At 46.3% G+C, this 21,569-nt stretch overlaps 1 protein-coding gene across 13 annotated transcripts in view; it reads left to right on the top strand.

Annotated features, from left to right (window-relative positions):
• LOC146772312 (unconventional myosin-IXb-like) overlaps positions 1-21,569 on the top strand; it is a 373,359-nt gene that overhangs the window by 300,349 nt on the left and 51,441 nt on the right. For all 13 annotated transcript variants that reach the window (XM_085638103.1, XM_085638105.1, XM_085638104.1 and 10 more), the window contains 6 exons: positions 1,500-1,598; positions 2,373-2,549; positions 3,087-3,128; positions 18,508-18,616; positions 19,883-19,956; positions 20,604-20,796. In XM_085638103.1, the coding sequence (XP_085494229.1) occupies positions 1,500-1,598; positions 2,373-2,549; positions 3,087-3,128; positions 18,508-18,616; positions 19,883-19,956; positions 20,604-20,796 (694 nt within the window). The remainder of the gene's footprint in view (positions 1-1,499; positions 1,599-2,372; positions 2,550-3,086; positions 3,129-18,507; positions 18,617-19,882; positions 19,957-20,603; positions 20,797-21,569) is intronic.

The raw sequence follows: 21,569 nt of genomic DNA on the forward strand, positions 1-21,569 counted from the left end.
ACCAGCAGTACACAACCAGTGGCACAAGGGCGGCCGGGTACAGGGTGCAAAACAGCGTTGTGTGCCCAATGGGTGTCAATGAAAATCGGTCACTGCGAAAAGTGACTGCAGGCTCTGGCTAGTAAGCCAGTTGGGCTGAACCATCAAGTGGGCTCAGGCCTTGCAATGCTCGGTGATGGAGGGACACAAAGGCCCAGGGGCGACGGGACCGGAGTTGTCTTATCAGGGCCGGCTTTAGTGCTGGTGGCGCCCGGTGCCAGAATCCTTTTTGGTGCCCCCACACCACATGAATGCCTCCTCGGAATATCTCACTATGACCGGGCCCTTCTCTCTCCAATCATAAATGTTTGCTAAACACAGCGCCCAACCCTGAGGTCGGCGCCCCCTCCACAGGTCAGCGCCCAGTGCGGCTGCACCATTCACACGGCTCTAAAGCCGGCCCTGAAAATAATCCAAATATCGGAGCAACAGCAGACCCGTATTTTCAGGAGTCTCGAAACTGATCATTGAATTCAATATTTTCAGTCTTTAAAAATGGCTTAGTTTATATTTCAAGTACTTTTCACATACACAACTACAGAATTCAAAAAGCCTGTTGCATGTGATAAAGCATAAAAATGTCAAACCGGATAAGTTGGAGGTACTCAAAATAACTAGACATATGTTTAAGGCTGTGCGTAAGGAAGTTTCTGAATTTAAAAGAAAACTCATGCTGAGGCTCAATTTACTTTCGATGCAACTTGATGAAATGCTCCAGCCAATTGGTGTTCTGCAGCAGCCTGGGGCATGCCCCCCCCCCGCCCTCCCCCCCCTCCAACATCATAACAGCTGCCTCGGTGCTCCAAGGCCTGGCATTTCTTGCACCACACAGGAAATAAACTAAAACCAACCAAGTAATATTCTCTTTAATCCGCTCTGGCCAAATTTTACCTGTTGCTGTGCTTCTGTTGTCAAGTGTAGGGTGTGAGTGGCACAGGATGAGCTCGAGGCATGGATGGAGAGTAGGAAAAAACCACACAGGTGACAGAACAAGAAAACAGATGCACTCCCATGCTGTGTTATACGAGAAAGAAAACAGACGCTTTGTGACGTAAGCCATGGCATACCTCATGGCATCCAATCAAAAGCATAGTAAAGAAGCTAGAAGAAGAAACACAAGAACAGTAAGGGAAACCACCAAGTAAGAAGCGAGTAAAGGAGATTGACAGGAAAGCGAGCCAATCAGTTACTGTTAAGTATTGGTATTTTCCACAATAGATCTTGGACAACACACCGACTAAAACTGTAGGCAAGCCAACAATTGGATTTTTCCTTTGTTTGAGCTCATCTTGCTTGCTGTTATAATGCTGATGGGAATGCAGAAGCTGACTCTGTTGTGAATGGATTTTATTTTGATATGTACAGTCGCTTGGTTGGAATAGCTCTGATTTCAGGTATATGTGACTGTCCGTACTGGTAACTGGTGTGGTGTAGTTATCTATTTCCTTTGGTCTTTACAGATCAATGATTTGAGTTCTCAGAAGTCTGGGATAGAATGTTTGTTTTTTGATGCAACCGAAAAGTTTAGAAGAAATATCAAGACAATGTATTCTACTCCGGTAAGTAGTTACCTTCCTTTCAGAGGAGAACTTACAAATTCTGTGATTCAAAACTTATTAATCATAGCTATGTCATATCTAATGATTCTAAACTGATACAGTGGTGATAGTCGTGCTCACTACCGGTCTGCAAATTTGATATGCCGATTTAGTGCTAATTTCCTGAAAATAAACAATGTTATTGTTTATTATTTGCATTGTCAGGAAACCTGACTCTATGATTGAACTTACATTGTGAATAGTTGTGTGACGGTGATCCCTGTTCTAGTGGATAGGTTTAGTAACTTGCATCAAGGATAACTGAGTTCTCATCCCAGCTCCCTGTATTCTGTAACATCATCCACATTATTTCTTGTACTTGTGTCTAAGTTCACTTACCGAAGATTGGGAGCTCGTAGTAAGAGGCTAAATGCATTCATTATGCGTTATATAAATATTTAGAAATCATAAAGTTTCACCATTTCATTAAATATTGCTAACGTTAATAATTCTAGTTGAAACATACAGACATAAGGTGGCAGCTGTGTGAAATAAACTCTTGTCCTCCACCATGCGTAAATGTCTTCTGATAGTTCCGGCTTCTTGTACTTTTGAAAAGTATGTTGCAAATATAGAAATGAATCTGCTCATGAGTTCCTCGACTCTCCTACATAGTAGAACAAGACTGTTCTCTTAGCTGCAAGTCACCAAGCTGCCGTTGCTGACATTCTTTGAGAAATTGCTTATGATTACTGCTGAAGTAAGACTTCTCTTTAAATTACCGTGTTTTCCCAGAATGGGCACATTCACGCTGGTTATGGGGATCTGATGGAGCGGTACCAGTACCTGGTGGCCAGTCTGGCAAAAAAGCAGGAGGAAAAGGATGTGAAGCTTGTTCTGAATCTCTTCCAGTCATTTCTCGATGAGTTCACCAAAGGCTATTCCCGGAAAGATGACTCCGAGGTCCAAAAGGTAAACGCATCCAAGTTGTCTGTGGAGTGATGCTTGACGGGGTAGACCATAGCATGATTAAGGTATGTTAATGTTTAAGAAAGTTGTTTGTAGTGCAGAACTCTAATACCTTTGTTGCATGCATTGGAAGTAAAGTGGGACCAGTGTTGAGACAACCATTCCCTTTCAAGTGATCTTCTTAATGGCTGTCTGATGTTGCAACGCTTGGCCCACTTACTACCAGAGTTGGACCAGTATCTGTGTCCTAGAGGGGGAAAATAGGCTCAAATCACCTGAAGAAAGCTGCTAGCTAGCCAGTCAAGGAGGATGCTTTTGCGTGTTGTAGCCGGTCTTCCATCAAAGCAAGAGAAATGGTAGATAGTTTATTCACAGTGGAGGTAGCATTTTATCACGCTTGAAGCAGATCCCTGGATGTTGAAGTTTTGATGTTACCTACAACTGCTTACTTTAAAATGTGAGGCAGGAGCTTGGCACATGCACTCATTCTTGTGAGGAGGCTAAAGTCAAACCTGAGTTATGTGTTTGATCTTTCCACAGCAAAGCAAAGCGCAAAAAAAGAAACGCAAACAGGATCAAGTGGTGAGTATTGTTTTATATCCTCCATCAACTGTAATAGCAAGTGTGTGAGGCTCAAGGAGACATTGGATATGGTACGAAAGTTTACTTCACAGTTGTAAGCTTTCACAGTATGCAGGGCTCTAGGAAGGTTCAGTGTATTCCTAAAAGCAAGTGTTGCATCCTTAGAAAAAAGAAAGATAGAGATATTGTCCACACAAGGCCCTCTAGTCGTGTGCCTCAAGTGAGAGCCCTACGATTAAAGGAAAAGGCATAATTGTGGCATATCTGTCTGTTACATTATTGGCGCTAACAACTATGTGTTCTCACAGATATAATTGTTTAACAATAAAAATGTGTGTTCACTAGATAACCTTTGAGTATTCCCAGGCGTCAGACTGGATCCGGAAATGTTCTGAGCAATCCCCTTGCACCCTGGTAGATGGCATTTTTCAGTCCCCAACTTGCCCTGAGCTTAACCCTAGGAGCTTTGCTCCCACAACCCCATGGCCTACTTGCCAGTAGCCACCAACCGGAGCCCCCCTATTCTCCATAAGATAACATTGGGCCTCAACACTCTGCACCCGGACGCCCTAGTGCCACTGGGGGTGCAACAACACTGCATCACTGACCCTATGAGACCCCTGAGTCTAACCCTAGAACCCTAACTCAAAAGACCGATTATTTACCCTGAAACAGATGACTCATTTTTCCTCATAGGATAACATTGACACTTTTTCTCCCAAAAAGTTTCTAAGTGTCGTCTTTTGAAAATTACAAATATTCTTTAAAAATCGGCCGAATAACCAAAACACATTGTTCGAGGCATATGAGCTGCAGATCATACACTGTGCATAGATCGCCATCTGGTGTTGGGCCCGGGTGTTTGCAGTTTGTTTTTCCTCTTGGAAAGTCTTTGGAAGTCACGAGTTCGGTGACTCCTCCTTCGGTTCGTATTGCGCATGAGCTTCGGCTCCATCCTCAGATTGTTTTTTTCCGCCATCGGGCTTGGATGTAATACTTCGCGCTCCGGTTCCGAACTTCCCAGTTCACCGATCGACGCACAAATCCTCGCTCATCGAGCTTCTTCAAAGATAATAAATCATCTTACTCATCTTCTCTTCGGCACTTCTTCGATTCCGGTCGTCGACGACGGCCTTCGGGCCTACTCCGGCTCTGGTCTCGGCTGATGGAAAGAACTCCCTTCAAGAAGTACCCTCGATGTGGGTCCAAGTTTCCCCACACCGATGTTCATGAGGTGTGCAACCTCTGCCTCTCCCCAGAACACGAGGCCCGAGACTGTCCTGCCTGCAAGTCTTTTCGCTCAAAAAAGACCATTCGAGATCGACGGGCTAGACGCAACATGGCGCACTCCTCGACCTCCGCTCCAGTCGACATCTTCGGGGACAACGTTGAAGCTCCGGGACAGCAGGACATCGAACAGGAGGACGACGACCTCGTCCGCGCTTCCGAGTCCGACGACTCAGATGTGGAGGACAACACCTCGGCGCAGAGGGTCGTGAGTACAATTCCCCCTCCCACGCCGATACCGAAAAAGGCTTCGGTCACACCTTCGCCTCCGGGCCTAGGCAAGACCAAGGACACTGCTTCTCACACCCCACCTTCGGGCCCGGTAAAGAAGCCTATTCAGCCTTCCGGCAGCTCGGGCTCGAGCCAGCCGACCACCGGTGCCGAGAAACACCCTTCGGCACCGAAGAAAAAATCGGCCTCCACACCGAACTCGGCACCGAAGTCTTCGGTGTCGAAACCTGCTCCTCCGGCGCCGACCAAACATCACAAGGCCCTCGGCACCGACACTCCCGTGCCGAGACCTTCTTCGGCACCGACCAAAAAATCGGAGGTCCCAAAGAAGCACGGCTTCGATAAGCCTAAAAGACCGTCGGCCCCGAAACCTTCGGCGCCGACCGAACAGCCAGTGTCGCAGGAACTTTTCACACAAGATACTCTGCAGAAAACACTCCCCAAAGATCCAAAAACTGGACACGTGACATTGTCTTAAAAAAAGAGACACTTGGACAAGCCGGCTCCACCTCCACCTCCAAAGAGAAAGGACATTGCTACTTCTCCTTTCAGGGTACCTTCCCCACCTCCTTCACCTCCTCCACCCTCTCCACCTCCACCCCCTCACCTCATCGTTCCCCCTCCTTGTCTCCTATCCCAGACGATTTGGGAGACCCTTATTATGATCCAGCAGATGTGCCACAAGACCCCACCCCTACTGGATCTCCAGACCCATGGGATGATTATAACAATCCGGACATCCCAGATGTCCCACAGGAAGACCTTTACCCATCTAGGCCATCCCCACCTGAAGATTCCTTGGGTTTTCACCATTTGTTACAACGGGCGGCACATTACCACGGGGTGGAGTTACATACTGACCCAGTGGAGGAGGATTTTCTCCTAGACACCTTTGACGATGCACATAGGTCTACTGCCATTCTAGCTATGCTAAAGGGCATAATTAAACATGCCCCTGAAGTTTTTAAAGACCCAGTCAGGGCCAGGGTCCTGAATCCTCGTATAGAGAAGAAATACAAAGCCGCCCCCACAGTCCCTTCTTACATTAAAGGCCCTGCACCATTGGATTCCCTAGTGGTATCTTCAGCTAGGAAGCGCTCAAATTCTCAGGCGTCAGGCGAAGCACCCCCACCTGACAAAGAGTCCAAGCTCCTAGATGCGTCAGGGAAGCGCACTGCGTCACAGGCTGCCAATATATGGCGTATCGCCAACACGCAAGCACTGCTGGCCCGATACGACAGGGCGCACTATGATGAGCTAGAGACCATCATGCACCATCTCCCTGAAAAGTACAAGACTAGGGCTAATGAACTGATTCAAGAGGGGAAAACAATAACTAATACCTCGATACGCTGCGCCCTAGATGCAGCAGACACAGCCTCCAGGGCCATAAACACCTGTGTCCTTCTCCGTCGCCATGCCTGGCTCAGAGTTTCAGGGTTTAAACCGGAGGTACAAGCCTCTATATTAAACCACCCATTCGACCAAGATCATCTACTTGGCCACAAAGTAGACGAAGCCCTCGAAAAAATGAAAAAAGATACAGACATGGCCAAATCCATGGGAGCCCCGCAGTCACATACTCCCAGGCGCTCCTTTCGCCGCTCTTCCTTTCGGGGCACGGGCAGAGGCTACTCCTCGGATAGTGCATCCACGTCCTACAAATCCCCTCCTCAATCTACCTTCACAAAGGGTTATCAAAGAGGCGGATACAGAGGCAATAATAATAAGGGCAGAGGCAAGACAAATACCGCCCGCTCTGCCACACCTCCTGCCCAATGACTTTCCCCTGCTCCCTCCAGACCATTCCACTCCGGTCGGGGGCAGACTACAACATTTCCTTCACGTCTGGGAGACAATCACCTCAGACAGATGGGTGACCCAAATTATTCGTTCAGGAGGGTATTGCCTAGAATTAACATCTACCCCCCCCCCCCCAAACATTCCACCCAGGCAACGCCCTATGTCTCAAGAACATGCTACGTTACTAAAACAGGAGGTGATCTCCCTCCTGCAAAAACAAGCCACAGAGCAGGTCCCCATAAATCAACAAAATTTAGGGGTCTAGTCCCTGTACTTTCTGATTCCAAAGAGAGACGAGACTCTACGACCTATTCTAGATCTCAGACCTCTAAATACTTATACATTCAGACCATTTTCACATGGTAACGCTTCAGCAGGTGCTTCCGCTCCTCTCCCAGAACGACTTCCTCACCACACTGGACTTGAAAGATGCATACTTTCACATTCCGGTACACCATGCTCACAGAAAGTACCTCAGATTTGTAGTGGACGGGCAACACTACCAGTTCAAGGTGCTCCCATTCGGGGTCACAACAGCAACAAGGGTATTCACCAAGTGCCTAGCGGTAGTGGCGGCACACCTCAGAAGACAGCACATTCACGTCTTCCCATATTTGGACGACTGGCTGATAAAAGCCACGTCATATAACCAATGTGTACACCACACCACCACTACAATCCAACTACTTCACCAGCTAGGCTTCACGGTGAACCACCAAAAGTCCCAGCTAACGCCATCCCACATAAAGCAATACCTCGGTGCCACCATAGACACCTCAAAAGCCATAGCCTACCCCAATCCAGCCAGGATTGCAAGCATTCAGGCCTTGCATCAAAGATTCATACCTCAACACTCCCTTCTAGCAAGAGTGTTTATGAAACTGATGGGGATGATGGCCTCTTGCATTTTCATAGTGCCTCACGCAAGACTCCAGCTGCGTCCGCTCCAAGAGTGCTTAGCGCGCCAATGGAACCAGGCCCAGGGGCAACTGACAGATCTGGTGTTGGTAGACGGTCGCATCCATCGCTCTCTGCAGTGGTGGAACACCACAAATCTTTCCAGAGGTCGACCGTTCCTGGACCCGGTTCCACAAATAATACTAACAACAGACGCATCGCTGTCCGGCTGGGGAGCTCATCTATTACATCTCACTGTGCAGTGTGGGTTTAATGTGCTGAAAAGTCTGATACCAAACTTCTCAGTCTTCAGTGCAGCCATCATGGTGCTGTAGAGTTCGTAATGTCGACCTCCCAGCACCATATACTCTTAATGGCAACACTGCACTTACAGGGCCCAGGAATGGACCTGGGCACTGTAGGGGTACAGGGCTCAGGCACCTGTACCCTCACCACTGGCATAGGGCACCCAGCTATAGGGGTGACTGATGCATGCCAGGGCAGTGGCTTGTGGGCATGGCACACAGGGATGTGTGCCATGTCGTCTCTTGTTTTGTTCTGCACCCAGACACTCAGCCTGCAAAAGTGTGTGTCAGGCTACAGGGCCTCTAAGGGTGGCACAATAAGTGCTGCAGCCCTTAGGGGCCTTCTCTGGTCACAGTGCCCTGGGTACCTATGGTACCATTTTACCAGGGGTTGACCTGTGGCCAGAGATTCCAATTGGGTTTAGGCTTCAATGCAGTTTTAGGGAAGGAACACAGGCCCTGGGCACCTGATTGGCAGGAGCCCAGGGCACACTCAGTCAAAGCCCATAGGCAATTCAGCAAAAAGTGGGGGCATACCATGCAAGAAAGTGGACACTTTCTCACAGACTGCCATTGCAGGCTACATGAAATGATGCAAACAAGTGTGAAAACATAACATGGCATACCCACAGACACTCCATGCAATATATGTAAGCCACCCCTACAGCAGGCCTTACATCCCTAATGCAGGGTGTGTTATGTTACATGTGAGGACATATCTACATGAGCAGATATACCCCTGTGATGTCTAGTTTGATTCCTAAACATTGCAAATGAACAGGGAAGCCATTTTAAGTACATGTACTGGGCACTGGTTATTAGGAGTTATCCAGCTACATTACGGATTAACTGAAACCTATGGTGTTTGGTCTCAAACATCTGGTCTTAATAACTCCATACTAATGCCAGTAGTGAACTTATTAAAACATGCACCCAGAGGGCAAGAGAGTCACGTTTCTGACTCCCTGAAGGTGAGAGCCAGTGTTCTCAGAGGTCAGAAACAATGCCTGCTGTGGCAGGATGTATTTACACCTCCTCCAGCAGGATGGCTAGTGATTTAGCATATCAGGGCCAGGGGCTTCAAAGCCCCTCCCGTGTTTGATATGGGACCCCGGCTCCCCCATACCTGGGAATGCTAACCTTCTGCCCTGAGGCCCATCTGGCAGACAGGAAATTAGCTATGCATTTAGGCATGTTTCAGCACCAGGCTAGTCCCAACCTTAAGGTGGGCTGCCTGATTTGCTCCACGAAAGAAGGGTTCCACCATCTTTATTGTGGTGGAATTAGGAACTCTGGGACAAGGTTATGCCCACTCTCCTCAGGAAGTGGTCATATAGGGGTGTAGTGACCCCCAAGGGTAAGTAGCCTGTTGGTTACTACCCTTTACTCCCCTTAATGCCCCAAAATTTAGTATTTAGGTGGCCCCCTGACAGCAGGAACTCAGATTCACCCAACTAAAGAAAAAGAAGGACAAAGAAGATCCAAAGAATGCGAGAGATCTTTGGATTCACTGTGGGTTTGGCTCCAAACTCTGGCTGTCTTCTCCTGGCCCAACATTTTCAAAGACCCGACTCATCCTGCAGCTGTGCATCCTCTCAAAGCCTCGGAGGGCTGCCAGCACTTTGCAAACCGGCCAGCATCTCCCTTGGAGTGGAATAGCCACTTGACTGCAGGAACTGGCTGCACAGTCCAGTTCACAGATCTACTGACCACATGGTCCACCTATGCAGCAAAAGCCCTAGGAGGAGGTCTCCAAGAGTCCAGGAGGGCAGCCCTGTTGACCCATCAGGTCCTTGAGACGCTGATCAGCCCCAGAGGTTCCTTGCACCAATCCCCGGAGCCTGTTGCAAGCACCAAGGCTTGTTGTGTCTGGTCATACACCATAGCCGAAGAAGACTTACCTGCACGTCGGGACTTCAACTGAGGCCAGCTCCATGCCATAAGTTGTCTTGCTGCGTTTCTTTCCACTCTTCTGTAGGTGCACCGAAAACTGTGAGACACTCAAACTCGCCAACCTGCCGGACAAAACACCTATGCACCCGAGCCCCTAAGCCTTAGTTCATTTATACAAATGGTGTTTCTGTGGTCCTGAGACCCTCAAGAGCCGAGCCCCCCTTTGGGTTCTGCCCGACAGGTCCCCGAGTTTCCACTTGCAGCCTATCTTTGCAGGTACTGTACCCCATTGACTTCCATGTGTAGAATTCGAGGCTACCACGGTGAAAAGCACCTCTGCACCGGACACCCCAGGACAGGTAAACTTGAACTGTTGGTGCTTTCTTGGACCTTGGCCCCTACTTACGTTCAGTTCAGAAGAATAGTCCTGTAAGTCATTGACAATTGACCCTATGCAGTTAGTTTCTCCCGTAGGATAACATTTCCACATTCGAGACTTATGTCTCCAATCTGACAGCTGTATTTTCTCTGTTTCTAAAAATTGCTATCTCAGAGTATTTACCGGATATCGGTGTCTAAATTAATTGGAAAATCTGTTATTTTTATAAATTGGTGTCTGATTTCGTGTGTGTGTCTGTCTGTCACAGTGTGTGACACCCACACTATGGGGACCGGTCCCCGTAGTGTGTTTAGGTACTTTCGAGCGAGTGTATAAAAAAACTAAAAGTGCAGTTAGGTTTGCTTCGGTCCGCTTTATAACCTTCCCTACTATCAAAGCGCGCGTGGAGTTAGAATAGTAATTACACACTTCATTACGGTCAATGGCCGGTCCTCATAGTGATATATAAACAATGTTGTGTGTGTGCGCGTGTGTTCTCAAATGCTTAACACTCCCCTCTAATAAGACTATGGCGGCCTGACCACACTACCACTAATAGCCCACCTTAGGATTGTTAAAGCCAGCCCCTGACACATGAGTAATGGATACCTGGACTCCATACACAGTGCCCCTCATTTTGGTACACTATATAGAGAGCCAGCTTCCTCCAGATGTGTTTACTACCGTTCTCTAGAGGAGGGAAAAATGATAACTGAGTTCTGTCCAGACAATTTTACGAGAATGCCATAGTTGAAATGCAAAGCGGTACCAAAGGGGATGATGGACGGAGCGTTGGAGCAAATCAAACACTCACCCCCAGTCAACTGATCTGGGTTTAATCCATCATCCTTCTTTAGCTCACTCCACCACCCCAGTTCAGACATGGCCATATGCAAATCAGTCTGAGCCTGTGCTTCATGGGGACAGTCCAGCCCAAACTGCCAAGCCATGTCTTCCCTGGACCAGAAACAAGCATCCTGGGACCGGTTTCGGGTTCATAACCCTAGTCAGCCAGGCTATCTTGAATCCAGTGGCAAAGTGAGCAAGGGACCCACGTCTGGGCATACCCTGCCAACTTAGGGCGAACAAAGCGATACCAAAGGGGATGATGGACGGAACTGGGGTGGTGGAGTGAGCTAAAGAATGATGATGGATAAAACCCAGATCAGTTGACTGGGGGTGAGTGTTTGATTTGCTCTAACGCTCCGTCCATCATCCCCTTTGGTATCGCCTAGTTGAAATGCAAGGTTGGCTTAATTGACATTGAGTTTATGGATTTGAGCTTCGCTGAACATTATGAATTCGCTCCATGTGCCCTCAGTTTTACTGTTAATGGGATTGCTACATGTTTGCGTATATCACTGGTAGCGATTTCATGTTGGGAATGGTGTATGGTTAAACTCTGACCTGATGCTGTTCGTTGTCTACTACAATTACGTTTTAATTTTTAATTTCTCTTTGAAGAAGGATGAGAAACCTTCACAGTTTCCTGCATAGGCATTAATGCTTGAGTTTGAGTTGTCAGACCCTGTTTGTTGCGTAACAATTTAGAACAGTTTACCCGGGTGGTTTCTGGCGTTATCTAACTGCCAGCTTCCTAGAGGTGGTTGCAGCACATCTATGGAGGTCAGGGGTGCCAGTCTTCCCATACTTTGAAGATTGTCTGTTGAAGGCAGGCTCGTTCAAGGCAGTTGCCTTCCACCTCCAGATTATGGTGGACCGCCTGCATTTGCTGGGGTTCACTATCAACATGCCGAAGACTCACCTGATTCCCTCTCACACTCTACCTTTCATCAGAACTTTTCTGTTTACAGTGGAGTTTCAGGCTTATCCTCCAGGACAAGCGAGTGCAGGATATTCAGAGTATGATTCTGATGTTTCTGCCTCTTACCTGAGTTTTGGTGAGAATGACTGAGGCTGCTGGGCCTTCTGCCTCTTGCTGTTGACACATGCCCATTGGCATATGCGGGCTTTGCAATGGTACTTGGAGACCCAGTGGGCACAGCATCAGGGGAATCTCTCCGACCTGGTCACGATTTCTGAGGGAACTGCAAAAGACCTGCAGTAGTGGCACCCTGATCGCGATTGGGTCAGTAGCAGAACTCTCTCTCTCTTTCCCTCCCAGAGCTTAAAGTGGTGACAGACATGTCGCAATTGGGGTGGCCACCTGGGAGAGGTTGAGATTCGATGCCTCTGGCGGAGTCTCATCTCCACATCAGTCTGTTGGAACTGAGAGTGATTCAACTGGAATTGAAAGCCTTTCTTCCTTCAATCAATTGAAGCCTAGTTCACAGACAACACCTCTGCGATGTGATATTGCAACAAGCAGGGTGTGATGACGTCATGGAGTCTATAATGAGTCTCTCCTTCTCCAGACATGGCTGGAACGTCCGGTCATTTTCCTTTTTTTTTTTTTTTAAACATTTGGTTGGCTTTCTGAACATTAGAGCAGACTAACTCAGCTGTGGATGCTTAGTGGATCACTGTAGGAAGCTGGCTGTGTATATGGTATACCACTAAGTGTTTATATCATGCACAGAGTTCAGAGATTCCCCCTACAAGTGTACAGAGTTCAATGTAAATCCAAAGCGCTGAATTTGTGGTAGTGTGCGCGAGCACCCTTAGGCCTAACACAGAGCAGTGTAAGACATTTGTTATGCACACAGTGACTAATAAATGACACACATCTCAAAATGGAGTTCCACACTAATTTTTGAAAAATACACCTTATTTTAAGACCAAGATATACACAAAAAGTTAAGTTTGTCTTTCAGGAAAAATACTGTTTGAGGCATGTGAGCTGTATATCGCATGCTTTGCATACTCGTGCTATCTAATGTTAGGTCCGGATGTTTGCAAGTTGTTTTTGCTCGAAGAAGTCTTTCCAGTCACGAGGTAGGTGACTCCTCCTTTCGGTGATCATGGGCATGGACTCCATTGTTAGATTTGTTTTTTTACGCCATCGGGTTCAGACGTGTATTGCTGTGCTCCGCTTCGAAACCGTTTCTTTGGGTTCCCTTCGGTGCTCCATCTACTCTACCCGCGTCGGTATTGTTTCGAACGCGTATCCGACTTATCTGCATATTGTATCCGACAAGATGTTTCTGATGCCCCTCCCTCCGGCTCAGCACCGAAACACCTCACTAAGCCTTCCAGCTCTGGATCGAGTCGGCCAAAGTCTGGTGCCGAAATCTTCAGACTCCAAGCCGAAAACCGAATCTGAGCCGAAATCACTGACACCAAAAATCTTCGGTGCCAAAACCTACAACTGTTCCTCTGCAGGATTCGATTTTCGACACCCCAACACCCAAATCGGACCCAAAACAAAAGGAACTCTATATAGAAATCCAGATACAGGACTTGTTCTTACTAATTCACCTTGGAACCCAAACCTGAGTCTGAGGACACCCTTTCCCATATTCCTTTGAAGAGCAAGAATGTAGGTACTAACCTCTCCCCTCCTCCACGTTCCCCTACACCAACTTCTCCACCTTTTGCAGCATTTACTGATTACACCAACTAACTCTCCACCACCACCAGTTGATGATGATGATGATGGAGATGGGGGGGACAATATTTTACCAATAGACCCCTACTGGAAGGATTATAACACAGATTCACTTACAGATAACGACCCAGATCTTTACCCTGCAAAGCCTTCCCCTCCTGACGACAAATTAGGATATCTAGAATTACTTGCTAGAGCTGCAGAATATCATGAGGTACAATTAGACAAGGAATCTCTAGAGGAAGATTTCCTATTCGAAATGCGCAGTAGCACACAAAGGGCTAGCCACACTCTCCTTGCGCTTAAAGGTATGATGAGACATGCCAATGATATCTTTAAGATCCAGTGTGAGCTCATATTCTCACCCCCAGAATTGATAAAAGTATAAGCCTGCTCCCTCAGATACAGTCTTTATTAAAGGACAGTTACCACTAGACTCCTTGGTGGTCTCTAATGCCCATAAACTGGCCAATTCACAGACTACGGGTGATGCTCCCCCTCCAGAAAAAGAGACCAAAGTATTAGACGCCTCCGGTAAACGAGTAGCCGCCCAAGCAGCAAATCATTGGCAACACCCAAGCCCTGCTAGCCAGATATTATAGGGCACACTGGGACGAATTGGAGCAGTTGTTACAACACCTCTCTGATGAGCACAAAGCAAAAGTCCAGGAAGGGAAGCTCATATCCAGTTCCTCAATTAGATGTGCTTTAGATGCTGCAGACACCGCAGCTAGAAAGATCAACACTAGTGCGTTATTAAGGAGACATGCATGGTTGAGGATTTCTGGTTTCAAACCCGAAGTGCAGCAGTCTATTTTAAATCTTCCTTTTGACCAGGAACATCTCTTCGGGCCCGCAGTAGATAAGTCATTGCCTACACTTCCCCCGATCATTTAACAGCTGTTGGGGGACGTCTTCTACAATTCCTCCCCATTTGGCAATCTATCACCACAGACAAATGGGTGTTAGGAATTATCCACCATGGTTATTGCCTGGAGCTTACCAAGAATCCTCCAAACATTCTACCACGTTCTCATAAAATGTCACCAGAACATTTACTTCAGCAAGAGGTCCAGTCTCTCCTGTCCAAAGGAGCCATAGAACCTGTGCCGTTACAACATCAAGGGACAGGCGTGTACTCCCTGTACCTTTTCATCCCCAAAAAGGACGGCTGCTTCAGAGCTATTCTAGACCTCCGAGAACTAAACCTCTACATACTTTCAGAGCATTTCCACGTGGTGACACTTCAACAAGTGCTCCCACTTCTCTAGCAGGGCGATTTTATGTCTACTCTAGACTTAAAAACGTATATTTCCACATTCTAATTCATCCCGCTCATCGCTAATTCCTCAGATTCATGATAGCGGGTCATCATTACCAATTCAAAGTACTACCGTTTGGAGTAGCCACTGCTTCCAGGGTATTTACCAAATGCCTGGCAGTAGTCACAGCTCATCTGAGAAGACAACACATTCTTGGCTTCCCATACCTGGACGACTGACTCATCAAAGCCAGCACTTACCAAATGTGTCTCTAAGACACTCAAACCACTATTCACTTACTTCCCCAACTAGGGTTTACAGTAAATGCGTTGAAGTCTCATCTACAGCCTTCCAACTCACAAACTTATCTGAGAGCCACGATAGTCGCTTAGAAAGCTCTAGCCTCTCCCAATACAGCCAGGATTCAGAGTATTCAGTCTCTTCTCACTCAATTTCAGCCCAACCAATCATTACCAGCAAAAGTATTCATGCAACTGCTAGGGATGATGGCGTCTTGCGTTATAATATTTCCCCATGCAAGACTTCACATGCGTCCCCTTCAAGAATGCTTAGCATGTCAGTGGAACCAGTCGCAGGGTCAGTTGACTGATCTAGTGTTGGTAGATTGACGCACCCATCGCTCTCTGTAGTGGTTCCACCCACAAAATGTATCCAAACGGCGGCCCTTTCTCCACCCTATTCCACAGATCGTGCTCACAGCAGATGCATCTCTGACAGGTTGGGGTGCTCATCTCCAAAATGACACAATACAAGGCCTGTGGACCAACAAACACAAACTATCTAGAGCTTCTAGCATTTGTTCTAGCACGCAGAGCTCTTCAAACTCACCTCATAGGCAAAACTGTCCTAGTCCAAACGGACTACATGACAGCAATGTATTATGTGCAAAAGCAAGGGGGGGTGACGGGGGGAGCGACACACTCTCTCCAACTGTCAATACTCGCTCAACCATTTGGAATTGGGCAATCCATCACAGGATTTATCTTCTGGCAGAACACCTCCCAGGAGTAAACAATCAAATTGCCGACCTCCTCAGCAGAAGGAGACCGCAAATTCACGAGTGGGAACTTTATCCCCACGTTCTCCTTCTAAACTTTTAACAATGGAGTTTTCCACAGGTATACCTGTTCGCCACAGCCAAAAACGCAAAATGCCCAAGCTTCAGCTCTAGGTTCCCACACCAACTCTCAAAGGGCAATGCCCTATAGATGAACTGGTCTGGGATATTTGCCTACGCTTTTCCGCCTCTGCCACTCATTCCATCAGTGGTTCGGAAACTCAGGCAAGCATTCTCAAATTAATTCTGATAGCTCCCACATGGGCTTGTCAACCTTGGTTCACAACCTGTTGGAGCTGTTGCTAGTTCCACATCAAAAGCTGCACCTCACCTCCAGGCTCCTCACACATAACCATCGAGAAATCAGACATCCAAATCCCAACGAACTGAGCCTAGCGATCTGGCTCCTGAAGTCAAAGAGTTTCGTTAATTAAATTTACCACCAGACTCTGTGAATATTCTAAAAGAAGCAACCAGGCCTACCACCAGAGCTTGCTATGCATCAAGGTGGAAAATATTTGTTGTATACTGCAATAACAAAATCAGTCCTTTAGATGCTTCTGTGCAAAACATTATCTGTTACATTTACAGCAAACTGGACTAGCTTATACATCTATTTGTTTGCACCTTGCAGCAGTAGCTGCGTATTTGCAGAACAGGCAACATCTATCACTGTTCAGAGTTCCAGTAATCAAAGCTTTCATGGAGGGAGTGAAGAGTCATACCACCAAGGATTCCTCCTGCCCCACTTTGGAATCTCAACATTGTTCTCACAAGGCTCATAGGTCCAACTTTTGAACCATTGCATAAGTGCCCCTTGCAATTTCTCTCATGGAAAGTTGTTTTTCTCATTGCGATCACATCACTGAGGAGAGTTGGTGAGCTACAGGCATTAACCTTAGAAGAACCTTTCTTTCAGTTACATAAAGACAGGGTAGTTCTACACACCAACCCTAAATACCTTCCAAAAGTGATTTCTGCATTTCATTTAAACCAATCAGTTGAGTCACCAGTCTTTTTTCCTCAATCCGACTCTGTAGCAGAATGAGCTCTTTACACACTTGACTTTAAAATAACTTTATTGTACTACATAGATAAAACAAAAGATTTTCGTAAAACAACTGTTGCATTTGTTCCGCCTCACAAAAGCAATCCCATCGCTAAATCTGGTATTGCAAGATGGATTGTTAAATGCATTCAAACATGCTACGCTAAAGCTAAAATAACTTTATACCCTCTAGAGCGTATTCCACTTGCAAAATAGGGGCGTCTGTGGCCTCTTGAGGCAACATTCCTCTAGCTGACATGTGTAAGGCAGCTACATGGTCTACACCACACACATTTACCAAACACTATCAGCACGGCAACAAGGTAATGTAGTCCAAGCAGTACTTAAAACACTATTTCAGACAACAAGCTACATCTACAGGTTAGCCACCTCTTTGGGAGTATACAGCTTTCTAGTCTATGCAAAGCATGTGTATCTACAGTACACATGCCTCAAATGGATAATGTTACTTACCCAGTAAGCATCTGTTCTTGTCATGTAAAGCTGTAGATTCACATGCGCCCACCTGCCTCCCCAGGTACCTGTAGTTGTTGCGGTTCCTCATTATACATTTATACGCATAGGCAGCTCTATACTACACTTACTTACTCCATTCTCACCCTCTTGCGGGAAAACAATCGAACAATGGAGTCAATGACCATGCGCACTGTCACCGAAAGGAGGAGTCACCTACCTCGTGACTGGGAAGACTTCTTCGAAGAAAAACAACTTGCAAAAAACCGGACCCAACACTAGATGGAAGGAGTATGCAAAGCATGTGAATCTGCAGCTCTACATGCCAAGAACCGATGCTTACTGGGTAAGTAACATTATCCTTCTGTCAAGGGACAAACTACAGTGTTTACACTATCCAGCCAATCAAATGCTAGAGAAGTGTACAGTGACAGTTCACGAGTTCAATTGCTTGCTGGGAATGATGTCATCTTGTATTCCTCTGATTCCATTCTCTTTCCTCCATATGAGACCATTGCGGGAGGAACTGGGTATCCACTGGGCAGAGGCTACAAGCTTTGTTTTATGACCAGATTACTGTTGACGCGTGTATATAATAGACTCCAGCATGTTGAACGGCAACGCGTGAAGGTGCCCTATAGACAAGCGGCTGGCCTTCCTTACAGGTTTATTGCTATTTCTACTGTCCTTTGTATGTCAATTCTGCACATGTAGTGCTGTAAAAGCAAGTCCATGCATGTATCATTACACTGTGCATGAAGATCCTGCTCAAACAGATTTGTTCTTAATTTTCCATATACTTTGATGGTCACCAGGTCAGTTTTCAGCCGTGTCTGGTCAGAACACAGTCAGTTTGTAAAGAACTCCTCCTTCCCAACGCGGAGCTTAAATCTGACAAGAATGCAGTTAGCTGGAAGACATACTGCTGGCTGAGTGAGCAGCAAATCTCTTGTTGACACTGAGGGACAAAACGTGATACAATTATGGAGCTCTTACAAAAATATCTTGCAACTTTTACAGGTTCAGTCTATTTTCACCTAAAACTAGTGGGCGGAGCGTTACTTTAAAATTGAAAGTGACATTGCTGTATGCAATGCTCCACGCAGTTGTGTTGAGGCAGCTTCTTTGCATGATGAGTTTCCTTTGGTTTTCAGTCAGAATGCTTCTGTTTACGATCGTTCATTTATTTTCTCTTGCCTGTCTTCTGTTTGCAGACGGAGCATTGTGGCCACGTTTTCACCCACTATCAAGTTAGCATAGGCCAGTCGTGTGAACAGTGCCAATCCAATATCTGGCCCATGGACAAAGTGTACCTCTGCAGAAGTAAGAATTGAATTATTTCGTACCGGTTCGTGCAATAGTAAAAACTTGTACTGTCTGTCAAATGTAACTATTGTCAACAATTTGTGAAAGGCAAGCCTGTTTTTGAAAGTTATTTAGAGCCAGTAAATTCAATTTGACCTAATGTTGAAGTCCTGTAGGTGAGTGAATAAATAACTAATGAAGCCTGTCTGAGTAGTTCTGAGTAGTTAAAGAGAGTAGCACATCACTTGGTGCTGCTTTGGCTCGAGAACGCTTTCTTAGCACAATTTTAAACATAAATGCTCATTGGAACATGCTGGAGAAATGTGGGCGTCAGATTGTTTTGTATTTGGGCATTGACTGTAAATATATACCCAGATTCTAACTGCTCTATAGGGCTTAGGAGACTCAACATGCTCCTTGCACTCTGCTGTCTTCTCTGGTACCTATTGCAACCAGTTAAAACATCCTGCTTTTACGGCTGGTGTAATTCAGTGACTCCAAATGCAGGGGGAGATGAGGCCTTCTGGGTGCTTCTCATTTTTCAGGGTTCTTCCCCAAGGGTGTCTTAGCCCAGTGCACTCTCATGCGCTTGCTCCATGTCTACTAATACTGATTGTCGACTGCCTCGGGCGGTGCACACAGAAGCGGGTCTACCTCCTTCTGCAGCTATTATTCAGTGACAGAAGTCACTGAGGAAAAGGAATAAGGGGTTTACCAGTGGCTACTCGGTGCTTTACATCTTTAGAGGTGCCTGGAAAGTGACAAGCCAGCTATCCCACAGCCCCCCACATCCACCCCAGCCCTCTCTTCCTAAAAGATTTGGGCCATCTAGGAACAGACTGACTCCAAGGAATTAAAGCTGTATAAAAAGTTTGGTATTTATATTTTTGGTAGCATCTTCCATTTTTACTGGTTCCCTCATTTTAGGGAGCAATCCGAAGAAGACCTAGAGGTGAACACAGCCTTTGAAGTGCAAAGTATAATATTTGTTTCGTTTTTTTATTCAGTACTGGGTCTGGTGGTATGTGGACCGGTGAATCCACTACAGGGATCTGGACTGGATCTTGTTATTACAGTGGATCTCCTCCAGTCAAGCATCTGAGATAGAACATAATGTCTCCATATAAATGTCTTAAACATGAATGTAACATCTCAGATTGTTTCCCTTGTAACAGCAGATTTGCTACAGGTGTTGAGTTGTAGGGATGAAAGCTCATGGTTATTTGTTTAAAATGCGAAACGTAGATGTTGGTCATCTCCAATTTTTATTTTCTTTCTCCCTAGATTGCACAATGATCTGCCACAAGAAGTGCATACCGAAAATCCACAACTGGTGCGTCTCATCTTATGTCCTTAAGGTATGTATAGCTGCTGTAACCTAATTTGTTAGTATCCCTGACAGTTGTTAGCGGCTGTGAGTATCCTTGGGCGATCTTGGCGGCTGTGAGTATCCTTGGCAAATTATAGGGGCCCATTGCACATTGGCCAGTTGGTTAGTTCACCACCTTCAGAGAGATTTCTGATATACAATGTACAGTTTTCACTCCCATTAGAGCCACCTTAGTATCCCATGTTGTCTGCATGACAAAGTGAGTAACACTGAGCTGTGTAAAAGTGAGAAATGTTGCCGCATGCTGTGATATGTTGCTACGGAATGCATCATATTAGTAAAATCATTGGCGTGGGCTGATTTTTTGCTTCAGCTATGATTTCCTAAACATTTCTTGGCCTAAAAGTTCTTATCTGGGCATGCACTACACAATTTTTTTTTATCTATGGGTTTTGACATGGTTTGTGGGTTAATGCATTGTACTGTTAAAGCTGTAAGTATTTTATATTGTCTACTGCCACTAGGTTGCATATAGTTCCTAATTGTTGCCTAAATAGAGCAGCATAACCATTACAAGTGAGTACTCAATTGGTTAACCTGCACACGACAGCTCGTAGTTTACACCATTATGGATACAGCTGTACTCTCATGACCTCTTCCCTTCTCCTCTTCTAGCACGAGCCGAACACAGATTCGCGCCACTTTGGGGTCGAGGTATCTGCTCTGACCGCTGACAGCAACCCTGTCCCCATTGTGATGGAGAAGCTTCTAGAGTACCTGGAGATGCACGGCCTCCACACAGAAGGGATCTACCGGAAGTCTGGAGCGGCCAATCGTATGAGGGAGTTGAAGCAGTCCTTAGAGAATGGTAAAGCCTGGCCTAATGTTTTTGCAGGTTTTTTCCACTGGTCTGTGTCGTAGCTTAAAACTGCTTAAAATCTGCCTTCCCCGCTATTCTACAGGGTATGGCCACGTTGGTTTTATATTGAATTGGTAAGTTGTGGTTATGTCAATCATCTACCTGAATGTGTGCTGTTCGTGATTGGGCATGTAGAAGTAGCCGCAAACCCCCCGTTCTCACCGTACAATTGAGATGCAATGTCAGGTGGTACAAGTAACAGAAAAGGGCTCTAGTGTCATTGCATTATGGCATCATTTCTGCCAAAAGTGATGTTGCCTTTCCATGTAAGGCAGACCATCATGAGCCCCACTTCTTCCTCTATGCCACATGCCTCTAAAGAGGAAAAGAGCTTGCACCAGTTGGACCCCATGAAGGCCATTAGCTTTAGATCGATCGAACCAGGAAGCACCGGATGGATGGTCAGATTTTCATGGAGTTCAGTGGTGTTGAGAATGAAAGAGCAGTCCACAAGGACCTTATTCAGCTGAATCCATTCTCTCCGTTATGGCTCTGAGTTATGGCATGAATAAGGAGCCTCCTGAGTGCGTTCAGGCTCATTCTACCCGAGCGAAGGCTAGCTGTAACAGTGGTACGACTGTGCTGGACATCTATTAGTACACTCCTTCACCAAGTATTACTGCCTTCATTCACAGGCTTGCAGGGATGGCCATTTGGCCCACTTGATCCTGCAGGATTTCCTGGTGTCAAGCTCACTCCGTTGACCTTCACGCTTTAAGGAT

The sequence above is a fragment of the Triturus cristatus genome, chromosome 12, assembly GCF_964204655.1.
Source record: "Triturus cristatus chromosome 12, aTriCri1.1, whole genome shotgun sequence".
NCBI classification, from domain to species: domain Eukaryota; kingdom Metazoa; phylum Chordata; class Amphibia; order Caudata; family Salamandridae; genus Triturus; species Triturus cristatus.